A 13615-nucleotide genomic window follows, 5' to 3' on the forward strand; every position below is an offset into this window, starting at 1 on the left:
GCAACAGCTCAGGGAATTTTATACTCTGTTCTATGCAGCTGACCGCTGCCCCTTCATACAGTAAATGGCATCCTCACAAGAATAAGTAACCTAACATCCCTTGCAGGGAATCCTCTCGCGATAAAAAATCTTCCATTTGCCATCCATCACGAGACCCCTGCGGGTGTCACCGTGCACAATCATACTTCGAAGCTCTTGCTCGGATTCCCCAGAGCTTTGCCCTCCGAGTGGCCACCCTAATGGCCCACTCCGACAGGCCAAACCTGGCACAATTGTAGGTTTTCAACTATAATACACGTTTTATGGGTTAGATCGTTTAAATATATAAATGTGTTGTTAAACCCACCACCACCCGACAGCCAATTAGTAAGGTTTGTCACGTAAACAGAACATGTCAATTCGTTACTAGTACAGTCCACCAGTGTGTTGGAGAGCAAAGCCACACCATTTACAATCTAAGTACAACATTTCGCCAGCACTAACTAGCTTCATCAGGCGACAGCCATCACTTGTGAGCACTTCTTTCGCGAATTGGGAGGGGAATCAATGAATGCATATGACTATGGGTATCCATTGCCGATTGGGTTATTTATATGTTAATCAACACACATTATGCATGCACATTAAGGAACGAGGATTCTCCACGAATCTGGCTGTCGCCTGATGAAGCTGGTTGTAATTACTGGTGAAACATCGCACTCAGATTGTAAATGTTGTGGCTTTGCTCTCCAAGACACCGGTGTGATGTTACTAGTAACGAATTGGCACGTTCCGTTAATGTGACAAACCTTTCGAATTGGCTGTGTCGGGTGGTGGCGGGTTTACCGACACATTTAAATATTTATTACGCGATCTAACCAAAAAAACCCGTGTTATGGATATTGGTCGCGAAAGCCTACGTGTTAAACTGGTTTTCAACTGTTAGATCAGTGGTAGCCGATATGTGAATCGCGATCCATGGGTGGATGATCGCAAAAGATTTTGATTGTGGATCTCGGGACAAATATGAATAAACACCTGTAATATAAAGCAATTCTTGTTATAGCAGATGGCAAAACAAAATCCCCGACTAAGAATGAATGGATTAATAATATATATTTTAAACCAATAGATCGCACTAGTACTTGGTATGTCTACAGTGTTCTATTAGTCGGTTAAATCCATCCGGGTAACTGTTGGTCAAATATTGCTGGTAGATCACGGAACATGTTGAGATATACCAGAATGGATCACAGTGCTTTGTGGGTTGGACACTGCTGCGTTAGTCAATAAACACCACCGATTCAGTAACCAATATTTTTGTGAAATCACCTTCATCACAAGGGGGTCAGTGTCTTGGCTGGCAAAGAAGTGGGGCATAAGATATCCTAAACCTTTCATACATCTTGACGCGTATACACCTTAATTGGCTGATTGTACTGGTTGGCAAGGTAAAAATTCTAAATAAAAAAAAAAATTGCGCTACCACTTGAACCGCTGTGACAGGAGAATGAAGAACCGGTGACCTATGGATTGCAAGTTCAGAGTGCAAACCGTCTGTTACTTCAGGGTAGCATTTCTCATAACCGCCACTGCTTTTTTTTCAATTGTTCACCTCTGCTTGCGAGCACAATGTACACTTAATTAACTCTGCAGATGTAAAACCCAGAGTGTGTGCCCACTCATGCACCTCCTCCGACATCTTGTTGACACCGCATCCACGATACACTAGTGTTGTCTGGGTTTCTTAGGCCGGGGAGAAGGCGAGCCCCATGGGGTGGACTCCGCAGGGTTGTAGCCTGGAATCTGTGACAGCGGACACACAAATGGCACAAACGTACAACAAAGATAGTCACCCAAATAAGCCTTTAACAGACTGCTGCTGTTAGGCGGCATGGCCCACGAGGGGGTAAGTGGCCAACACCTCTCCCCAGTGCTGATGTTTACACACTGCACCAGGTACTCATTTAAGAAAGAGTTGACCTTGGGTAGGCAAAACAGCAGTTCAGATAATCCTCATTGGTGTTGGCGGTGAGTGGGAATTGGGTTGCCGGGTTCATAGCGCAGCGTGCTAACCACTACACCAATGCTCTCACACACACATGCGAGTAATTCCAACACAAGTGATACGTTATTATTACACTTAATAACACTGAAGAACTTCACCAAGTCTGAAGACTTTTGAGGAACAGGGGGAGAGAAGATGACAACTCCACACAGTAACACACTCTAGTTGGGAATCAAACCCAGTTTTCTTGCTGCAAGATGCAAGGGTTTACCAATGTGCCACCCTGCCGCCCATGGCGATACGTAAACTACCTTAATACCAGTTTCAACGCATGCTTCTTTTTAGATATGGGAGGAAACCAGAGAACCCGGAGGAAACCCATACAGAACAGACTCATGGAGTTTTGTTAAGACATCTGATATCTACCAAGGCTCCCACACCCTGACTTAGCTTGGTATCTTGAGAACTCGCATTCATCAACAACAGCCCCAAACGATCATTTAAATAGGTCACGTTTCAGATAATGGCCCTTCTTGTGCAATGAACTAGGGCCATAATAAAAATCTATTTTATACAGCACCTTGCATATCGAAATATCTCAAAAAAGCACTGGACATTAAAAAACTACTCAAGTATAGATACAAGCCAATAGAAATAAAGTAAAAGCCGATAATAACAATAATGACAGTGATACTGACACTTTACACAGCATGCAAAATGCAATAAAAGCTAATCATAATGATTCCCCTCACAGTAATAACCAATCAGAATCCAGGAAAAGCCAATTAATAACAACATTTTCAAGCTGGATTTAAACACACGGACAGTCACAACTGATATAGGTAGGGATAGTATCCCACAGTCTTTGGATATACAGTCTGTTCTATAATACGGTAGTTGCGTACCTCAAGAACACCGCGTTTTGGAAAAATCGTGATATAATAAATAATATATATTATATGGCGAAGAGCGCAGTCCGCAATAACGCGTGAGATGCGTAACACAGGCTGAACAAAGACTAAGGAACGTGGGTTGCATCTAGAAGCATCCAGCAGCATCCCGCCTTGTGTGATGCTACGCCGAGGCAGCCGTTACAACCACTTATTCCTACTCGTGCGACGTAGTTCCATTCATTCAACCGAGTTAAATCCAGTTCGGATCCGCGTTATACAAAAAATGCGTTCCTTCATACATTCATCATCGCGTTATATCCAATTTGCCAGTTACAGGAGGTATAGGACAACAGACAGTGGTGTAAAATGTGGTCCATAGTTTGGGTTGCATGGCCACAATCGTACAGTAGCTTCTTTTTAATGCACTGCTATGTATCTGTATGAGTCTCTATGAATCTCTAGGAATAATAATGGGTCTCTCTGCATCTCCTATGTATCTCTGTTTCTCTATGGGTTTACTATACGGTCCCACAGTTTGGGTTGCATGGCAACAAGCGCTATGCTGTGGCTTGTGTCATTAATTTTCGGCCCGCTGACGTTCCGATGCGGCGAGCGTTTGTTTTTTGTGCACTACTGCTGGCGCAGCAAGCAGCAACAGCAGCATGGTCACAATACAAATCGGTGGTATTCCGAGGTTGTGCATCACGCCGCACGGTGAGTACCTCCGGGCAGACGAGGTGCATGCGGATCCGCTGGTGCTGCAGGTTGGACGAATCCAGCGACACGCGCACGCACACGCGGTCGAACATGTTCAGCGCGATGCCCTCCACGCACAGCGTGGGGCCCTACACAAAACACAAAGACATATCTCCAATGTAGCCTTAACAGACTGTTGGGGCAAGTGCTGTTGGCGAGGAGCACAGATGAAGGCCGGCACGGCACACAAGGGGGTGGGTCGCCAGCGCCATGCCCGGCCGCCTTTGTCTCCCCAGTGGCGATGTTTACACACCGCACCAGGCATTCAATTGAGTTCCGAGTCAACCTAGGGGAGGCCCAGGACCGGTTCAGATAATCATCACTGGTGTTGACCGTGCGAAGGAATCGAACCCAAGTCGCCGGGATCGTAGCGCAGAGCGCTAACCACTACACTACCGCTGACTGCTCTCTGCCAAGTGCCCTGCACACAAGCACGGATTGACGTAAACCCAACGTTATTATTCATACTATTACATGGGTCACTCAGAAAAGCCTCACTGATTCTCAAAACGTTTGCATTCAAGGTCACTGCTACGTTTTTGTAAAAGGAGGCGAACGATTGATATGTGCTCCCCAAATAAGTAATTTGCATGTAATTTGCCAACCTTGGACCATGATGCTGGCACACGAATAACGTTACAGGATCTTTTAACGTCCACTGTTAAAGCGGATGGCCTGTAAATATTTTACGCTTAATACACACCACAGTATTAACCGGAGTGGCCACCGAGTTTGAAACGCAAACCTCCACAACACACAGCGAATGCAATACCGCTTGGGCCACCTCACCGCGAGCTGAAAACCAGGCATGAGAAGCCGATGGCTGCAATGACCAAACCAACCGAGGGATCGTGATGTGCGGGCCAGCCAAGGAATTTTAAAGCCTTATTTGGCCATCATTAAGGAGTAGATGCAACCCCCCTTAGGTTATATGGAGTGTACAATTGCAGTTAAGAACATACCTAAAATATGGCTGCAAATGTTGACCCTTTTGAGCTTCTGGTCCAAATTAGGCTGTGTGCATTATCCACGCAGAGTGACAATGTAATGCGGCATGCAAGGCATGCTGGAAAGGACCGGATCCACTGGTCACAAATGTGCTTTTTGCCATCTAGAGATCACTTTTTGCATCAACTACTATTTCCCTCATTTGTTTTTTTTTTCTACAAATACTATTCTGCCCTTCGAGTTTCTCATTGTTTACAGAAAGCATTAGAGTTTCTCTCTAATTCTTCCGGATCTGAGGGATTTTACTGTATTTTTAATGTGATGTCCTCTCCGTGACAATACGGGCTCCGTCATGGCAGTTATTTCCAAAGCATATTTAATTGTGACCGTTTTATATTTGAAACGCATTTACATCATTTAATTCAGTTTCAGTTTATTTTGGTATAGCCCTGTGAGCCATCCGGCTCTAATGTATCCACCGGTGTAACTTCCTCTGTAATAGTCCACACTGCCAAATGGCAAAAAAACGGAGCTTCGTATCTCACTGCGTTCTTCCACCTTAAACCAAGTGTCTGTGTGTCTGATAGAAACCTAATCGTAGAGAGATGGTCAGGGGGCTTGGGTCCCAGTGCATTAAGCCAGTCCTGGGTTTAAATGCAGAATTCAGCCGTTCGGGAAATGCCAATGCCTCCCGGTTAAGTGAACACATGCCCTACCTCCTCGTCGAAGGTAACGTTGAGCTTGAGATCTTTGGAGTCAAAGAAAACCGTCCCCTCCAAGCTGTACTTGGGAATGAGCACCACCACGGTGTTCTTGCGCACAAACAGCACGAAGCCCTCTTCGCTCACCACTCCCTTGCTCTTGAAGAACAACTGAGACCACAACAACAACAGCCGTTAATCACCGCTACGTGGCCAAGAGCAGACACACGCGCATCACTTACCAAGCCCATAATTATTTAACAAAATTTAAGGTATTTTTCTGCATCCCCCCGCTAATTTATTCCAGTTGTGCTATTGGCATCATGTCATGGGGATTATTTTGAGTTCAATCGTGAAGGTACAATGTCAATTGTATTGACTATAATCCTCCATCACCTGACAGAGCCAATCAAATAAAGTTGTCACATCATGGGCAAATGTGCCAAGTGACTAGGTTTTTCAGCAAACACAGAAGAATGCTGAAAAGCAATGTCAAGTGTAGCCAACCAGTACAGCCACGGCACCACCACACGTAAGCGTGCGAATAGAAAACAATTGATTCTTACTACACGCACAATACGATGCCTGCTTTCGTGACCTTAAAAATGGTTTTCAAGAGACGAATGGACGCATTATCAGGTGCCTAAGCACACGCCGTGCAAGCTCCACGTGGCCCACACTTCCGCCTCGCACCTGCGTGTGGAAAGCTACAGACGAGCGTTGGGCGTACTGCGCCATCTTGTGGCGGTAGTTGAGGTTGTTGCAGAGCTGCTGCTGCTTCTGCTTGTCGGTGAGCGCCGGGTACGTGGGGTCGGCGCCCACGCACACGGCCAGCAGCCGGTGCACAATCACATCCGAGTATCTGTAACGGTACAGGGAGACAACAACAACAACAATATTCACATTTGTTGTAGCCTCTATTTAATATGAAGATTAAATTTACAGTAGATACGGGCTGCGGTATGGCCACGAGATACCAACGGAGCAGCGGTGTTAATCCACCAAGCACCGCGATTCATTCTGGTGGATCTCAGCGGGTTTCACGATCCACCAGAAAGCTACGCAAACAATGACTCAGATGGATTTAACGCTGTGATAGAATACTGTACTCTGGACATACCACGTTCTAGCACCATCTGCTGGTGGAAATTATCTTTGTTAATGAATGAATTTAATTCTTTGTTGAGGATTTTTTATTTGTCATCAGATGTAACGCAAAGTGCTGCCTGCTCATATCTGTGTTCTTATTTAAGATCCACAACAAAATCGTTAGCGATCCATGGCAGAATTGCAATTCACTTTTGGCCGCCGCTGCAACACGGCAATGGATTCTTGATTCTGCACGTGGAACACTGTCACCCTCCTTGTAGGCGTTGGTGTTCTCCGGATCCTCTAGTTTTTCTCCAACACAAGCCAAACAACCATTTAAGGAATTGGCCAAACTGCCCGTTTATAGGACCTTTTAGAAAAATAAGTCAAAATCTGAATCTTAATCCTGGACAAATCCGATTCGCGATAAAAGCTCTTTTTGACAGATGTCCAGTAGGTAGATGATAGGAGTGCTAAGAATAGGAAAGGTAAACAAATCACTAAAAGTAAATAATGGAAAAAAGATATACAAGTTGTATGTTGAACTTCATTCGCACCGTACGTAGCCAATCGTGCTAATCGGAGGTGTGCCATAATGACAAGTTAACATTGCGTAAGTACATCAATTAATAAATAAATTCCGAAACTTGGGAAAGGCAGCACAGTCCCAGACCACACCAAGACAACAACATAGTCCCCTCAATAATCGCGAAGGTCGATTTCACGCGTGTGCCTGACGCCAGAGCACGTCACCGTCGAATGGGCGACGTGAAGTGGGTGTAGATGGCGGTGGCGAGCCCGTAGTGGTGGGTGTCGGGCTCCATGCCGGAGCAGAAGTAGATGGCCTGCATCATGCAGCGCGTGGCCAGGATGCGCAGCAGAGTGTTGAGGTATGGTGGCGCTCCCGGCACCGCCGCCCGGTCCAGGGACTCGGCCAACGCCTTAGCCGAGTCCACCTGGATCTCGATGTTCTGCGCAAAAAAATCGGGCACATCGGCGTTTGTGAGGTGACTATCCCGCACGTGGCTTGTAGCTCAGTGCTGGGGAAGCAGCAAGGGTTGTGGTGTATTGGAAAGAAAACGTTATTCAGCGCACTTCCTGTGGGCATTCAGGTTTCCATAACCTGGCTTGCCAGGAGAAGGCAGTACATCAAGTGGATTAATCTACATCTGGCACAGTGCCTGGCTGCCTTCCAGCGTTGTCTGTGGTTCGTCACACCTTTTGAGTTGTTCTGCCTCTAAGGGCGAGTGGAAACTATACGGCTACATCTCAAGATAAAGGTAAAAGGTGCAGCCCTGCAACTGCTCGCTCAGGCCAATACTGACATCGTTTCAAGACACCTCTGCTTCACAGTAGGGGGTAGCACATTCCCACCCATTTTGAGCATAATGTTCATCGCAATAAGTCGACCTGATATTTCAACATTTCAGTGCTGGAATTTATCTAAAATTAAATACAGTACTACATTTATCGTGATGGTTTTTTGTTGCTTATTTCTGTGGAGTAGCTGGGAAACGAGCCGAGTCCTTCAACTCCCTACACTTGATAACACAGTATGTTCAATGCGGCTGCTGGATTTTGAAGCCAGGGTCCCAGCTGTAATCTCTGGGTCATAGGGTGACCCAGGTGACCCTTGCAAATGAGACTATTATGGTCTCTTGAGTTCTCACCCGGTTAAACCAAAAGACCTCAAACAAAAATTTGAGCCACCCGGCGACCTCTGAATTCCTTGCGAGGAGGATGATATTGAAGGAAGGTTAACAGCAATCTAGAGACAGTAGAACCCCTCTTAAAGACGGTAATTGGTTCCACGAACACGAGCATTAAAGGATTTGGTCATTAAGCGAGTATAGGAAATACATGTTAAAAGCTTAATTCGTTCCGATAGCATCGAAAGTTTCCCTTGTTCACCCAAAAAACGTACTTTATAATATTTAAACAATGGATATTAATACATAAAGATACTAACATTATAAACACATCATATTAAAATAAACACTGTTAATAAATGCATTAATTCATTTTGATTTAAAGCTTTCGTGACTGCAGGGATTCATATTCTTAGTTCTTTCGGTAAATTCACGTAGAAGGGAAACAATAAAATAATAAAAATATAAAACAATAAAATTATCACGACGTTTCGACTGCAACACAAGCAATCATCATCAGGTGTGAAAACCACAACAAGAAAATGTGATAAAAGTGGCGGTTATTTTAACGTTAGCACCACAGAGAGAGATTTGATAAACCATTTCGGGTCTTAATTGATTGATCACGCTTAAGGTGGCTTTCAGAACGCATCCATTATTTTTCGTCTCCCCCCTCCTCTTTTCCGAACATAGATGGACTCGTGCATCTGAACAAACTTGTCAAATCTCTCTCCGTGGTGCTAACGTTAAAAATAACTGCCACTTTTTTTCAAATTTTCTTGTTGTGGTTTTCACACCTGATGATGATTGCTTGTGTTGCAGTCGAAACGTCGTGAGAATTTTATTGTTTTATATTTTTATTATTTTATTGTTTCCCTTCTACGTGGCATTAATTCATATTTACTGTACCTACAACAGCCCGTCGTTAACAGGGAAATGGTCGGTTAAGCCTACACATTGAGCTCTATGGAGGCCCGCTGTTAAGCGATTAGTTAACAAGGGTGGTCGTTAAAAGGGGTTCTAACTCTACCTTTGATTTCGTCGCCTTCACCAAGATGTCGTAGTTGGAAGGCGGAGGCGCCGGGTGCCGTCGGAGCAGCGCACACTCGGGGAATTCGTCTACGATGCGCTCCGCCACGGAGATGTTGGCGAGCAACATGAACTCCTCCACCATCGAGTTGGTCTCCCTGTGTACACGCACCAGTTTCCGCCACCACAACACATCAACCACAAGGGTCAAGAATCTTTATCTTAGATTATTTTGCTGATAATAAATTTCCCACGTGATAAGCCACTTTGTTCAGCTATCATTTGTGGTCAGGGTTTTACTTGGTAAGATAAAAATAGTTTAGTTTTATTTGTATATTTGTTTAAGTTATTTGTTTACCTTTCCAATACTTTGCAATCCTAACGTGTGCTTGTATTATTTGTTGCTGTAACGTTGTGACCTGCCCCAACTGGACATCTGTGAAAAAAGAGCTTTATAGCTCATCGGATTCTTCCAGTAGAAATGTATATATTTTGATTCTGATAGAGAGATCTGCACAACAGTTGGATTGCAGTCATGGGAGGTGTCTTGTTGACGAGACTCACTTGAGTTCCTTGGTCTGCAGGTCGATCGGGTCGTGGGTTTCGCTGTCCATGTGGAATCGGACCTCAGGGGATGCCAGAGTCAATGCCCTATGGGTGGAGAAGGGACATGAGCGATTATCATGTCCAGCCAAAACAACACAGAATCTTAATATAAGACACTTCACAAACTCAGATATTTGAGTTGAACATGCACAGCTCGTTAAGTCAATCCACTGCTGGATGAGGGCCGCCCCATGTCATGCGGGTCGTGGGGTGGTTTTACCGTACTTAACCGTGGTGGTCAGTACGCGTTGGCAAAGGTGGGGGAGCACAGACATGGGAGCATTAAGTAGAGTAAAACAATTTATGTCACTGCATTGTCCTCTATTGCCCACAATGTAGCCCCGCAGCAGCCTATAACACTCAAATCTAGAAGGATGTTATTAACCAGGTAAAACCTTAACTTCTTTATTGTTGCCTTCATTTCCGCATCTCTAGCTTCTTCAGCCTCCCACTCCCAGCCCCGCTCACTCCCCCCCCCACCCCCGGCATTTTTCCGTGCTCGCCCCTTTAATCCCTCTAGCAGCACCCCACTTCCCCTACCCCACACCCCCCCCCCCTCTCTATCTCTCCCCCCTTGCTCCCCCCCACTCTCTTACCTATATAGCCTCTTGATACAACAGCCCTTTTTTGCCCACTTCAGCAATTGTTTCTGGCTGTGGTTGTCCCACCTGAAGAAGGACGCTTGTGTTGCGCCCGAAACGTCGTGATTTAATTTAGTTGTTATTTTATAGTTTTACCTACGTGACTTTACCGAAAAAAAACCAGAGTATGAATCCTCTAACACTTGTTTGTGCATGGTATTCACCCAAGCCTCATGCATCATGGGGTCAAAAAAGCAACAGGTGCAGCCTTGCAATTGCTTGCTCAAGCCACTGCTGGAAGAAGGGGGCTCCCATAAGAGGCGGCCCCTCTAGAGATACACCCTTTTACAGTCCCTCTCAATGTATTTTAGCCTACTCTTCCACGCTGGCCGGATGTCTTAGAAGACACGGGAGTAACCACACTTTACCGCGCCACAGGCGACCTGTCGATCGACTAAATGTGGTGCACCCATTAATACTGCTCAGCGCTCCAGAGGCGGTGGAGGGGATGAGGATCTTGACAATGAGTTACCCGTTTTGAATGCGCCTCTGCTTGAGGATCTTGGCCAGGGAGTTGAGGCCACGCAAGCTGCTGGTGACCGGGTCCTTCCGCCCGGCGTCGTCCATCATTAGCTGAGCCTCTGCGTACGTCAGAGACGCCTGCGGGGATACGATGAACACACCACGGGTGAACCATGGGGTCCTCGCAATTACACAATGCCCACGCCTGATCCAAGCCCAAGCCAGAACTCAACAGATGTCTACGTGGCTCCCGATGACCACTGAGGGTTACGCTCACCCAAAGACAGCAAAATTGATATTTTTTGAATTCTCAAAGTTGGAATTTAACCAAATTTAGTGCAATGTAATTTGGTGGTCTTTTGTGCAGTGAGTTTAACACGTAGGCTTTCGTGACCAATATCATCCATAATACAGGTTTTTTGGGTTAGATTGTGTAAATACATAAATGTGTCGTTAAACCCGCCACCACCCGACACAGCCGACTAGTAAGGGTTGTCACATAAACAGAACGTGGCCAATTCGTCACTGGTACAACACACCGGTGTGCTGTACTCGTGACGAATTGGCATGTTCTGTTTATGTGACAACTCTTATTCGTTGGCTGTGTCGGGTGGGGGTGGGTTTAATGACACATTTACATATTTACACGATCTAACCTAAAAAAAAACCTGTGTTTTGTGCAGTGATTGTTGACTGGACAGAGACCATCAACTCACTACTTTCATGTCCTACCTCGCACCTCAGATTAGCACAGTTGGCTACGTACGGTGCAAAAGAAGTTCAACATAGATACTACCACTTGTGAACCCGGTTCATCTCGCTCCACTTGTGAACCCAGAGGTGCAAGCTCAACGCTCTGACCTCTCAGCCATCCGGAAACCTCAACTGCACTAACATAGCAAGGCACCGATACAATACACGTGAAAGCAAACGAGAGTTTTACAAAAACTGAACGTCTGTGGGGGGGGGGGGGGAAATCACCTTGGAATTGATGATGCTCTTGGTAAAACGTGTGCTCACGATCTCAGCCTTTGGAGTCATCTCCCATATGCACGAGAACGCCAGCCTGCACGCGCACAGCACATGCACCGTCGCCATTCACCGTCGATTGGCGGAGTCGTCGTCATTGGAGTGGTGCAGGGTGTTCACTCAGGAAAGCCTCGCAAAATCTCGAGACTCTTTTTAAGGAGGGTCTTGCCAAGTTTTTGGTAGTCGAGTCATTCTTTCAGCAGCAGGATGTTTGCCCAAATACCGGTTTGGGTTGTTACATGATGTCGTAAAGTTAAGAATGAAAGGATGAAATCGGCGGGTCATAAAACACTTGATATTGTGGCAAGAAGAAATCCACATCTCACCTTCTCACACAGGTAAACTGTGGTACCACGCAGAGATGCCTCCTCATCCAAGGCATTCCCCGGCCGGATAAAGTAGCTCACATCGGCGATGTGTACCCCAACCTAGAACACACATTAATACACCGTCACCACCCTCACATGCACGGATGTGTAATGACAGGGTGATACCTGCCGGCCTGTAAGGGTAATTAAGGTTATAGCTGCATTACATAATGCCTTATTATGAAAGGGCGTATCTAGGGTAAAGTTCAACGGCGGAGTCAGTCGAGAAGCTCCGGGAACCATCCCGAAGGGCCTAGAAGGTTCTAGAAAGGGGGCGTGGCCAGAGGTGGAGCTTGGCCACTCCAGGCAGATATAAAGAGCACCGAATCAGAACTTCGGGGCTGTTAGCGTGGGGTCTGGGTCCTGGTTGCGTCGCTACCGTCGTCATCTCTTCGTCTTCGACCACGTGGCTGGTTCTTCTGCAAGAGCAGCTCTGTCTCCGCCGCTACGCTCGTCAACCAGCCAGCGTAGCTACGCAGGACGCAGATGGGCTGCGTGCTTGTACAGCCTAGGTGTAGACGCGTTACGAAGTGTATCGCCCTGCGTGCTTTTAATAAATAAGACGCCTTCTACTAGACGTGTGTCGGAAGTCGCTCACTCCACATGCATGCATAACCTCCACCATAGCCACTCCAACCAAAGCACACAAATGTGAAATGAAATGCACACCCATTACTACCTGGTGCATTCATTGTGAACCAGGCATTCGGCCAGTGACGTGGACACTTAGGCCAGTGGGGTCTTAGCCATGGCTTGGCTCAGGCTTGGCTCTGGCGCAACATGCATTGAGATTATTTCTATTATTTTGGCTGCTATAAATGTCCAAATGATGGGCCACTTTGTTGAGCTATTCATTTGTGGCCAGGTCACTAATCAAAAATAAATCAATACCTCAGTGGGCTTTGCCTGGTAGGATGGGGATGGTTTCGTTGTATTTGTTTGTGTTTGGGTTATTTGTTTATCTTTCTTGTACTTTGCACTACTATGATGTTTTTGTACTGTTTGTTGTTGTAATGTTCTTACCCGCCTCTACTGGACATGTGAAAAATAGCTTTGTAGCTCATCGGATTCCTCCAGTATAAATATTCTGATTCTAATTTTCAATAAGCCACATCAAAGCAACGCTTAAAACCCGAGCTGCCTCTAAGCATGTTTCCAGCCCTGAGCCTCTGTGTCCCTTGTGCCTCCTCGTATGTCTCTGCATGCTCCCAGCCACGCTCAGAATTTCCGTGAGCTGCGCCTGAGCCAAGGCACAGCTGAGCCACTCATACATCTTTGGAGGCAACGGAGCAGATCAGGCCAGAACTGAGCCATGTTGAAGTTAGTCCTGAGCCGAGCAGAGACCAAGAATACGGGCACTAAGGCAACAATGTTTGCAAACTTAATAACAGGAATATTGTCCACCCCTTTGTCAATCCACTGCAGGATGAGGGCTTCTCCATGCCGTAATGGGTCGC

General features: G+C 46.1%; 1 protein-coding gene across 1 annotated transcript; it reads right to left on the reverse strand.

Moving 5' to 3' along the window:
- Window positions 1-1544: 1544 nt before the first annotated feature.
- LOC142906076 (exosome complex exonuclease RRP44-like) lies at window positions 1545-9227 on the reverse strand. Its single transcript, XM_076053516.1, has 6 exons — window positions 9054-9227; window positions 7128-7345; window positions 5979-6147; window positions 5301-5456; window positions 3603-3725; window positions 1545-1785 (listed from the first exon to the last, which is right to left on the reverse strand). The coding sequence occupies exons 1-6, from the start codon at window positions 9195-9197 to the stop codon at window positions 1708-1710; spliced, it is 888 nt and encodes a 295-aa protein (XP_075909631.1). The 5' UTR covers window positions 9198-9227; the 3' UTR covers window positions 1545-1707.
- Window positions 9228-13615: the final 4388 nt, after the last annotated feature.

This window comes from Petromyzon marinus, chromosome 61, assembly GCF_048934315.1.
Source record: "Petromyzon marinus isolate PM22_M1 ecotype Great Lakes invasive population chromosome 61, UKy_Petmar_22M1.pri1.0, whole genome shotgun sequence".
Classification (NCBI taxonomy): domain Eukaryota; kingdom Metazoa; phylum Chordata; class Hyperoartia; order Petromyzontiformes; family Petromyzontidae; genus Petromyzon; species Petromyzon marinus.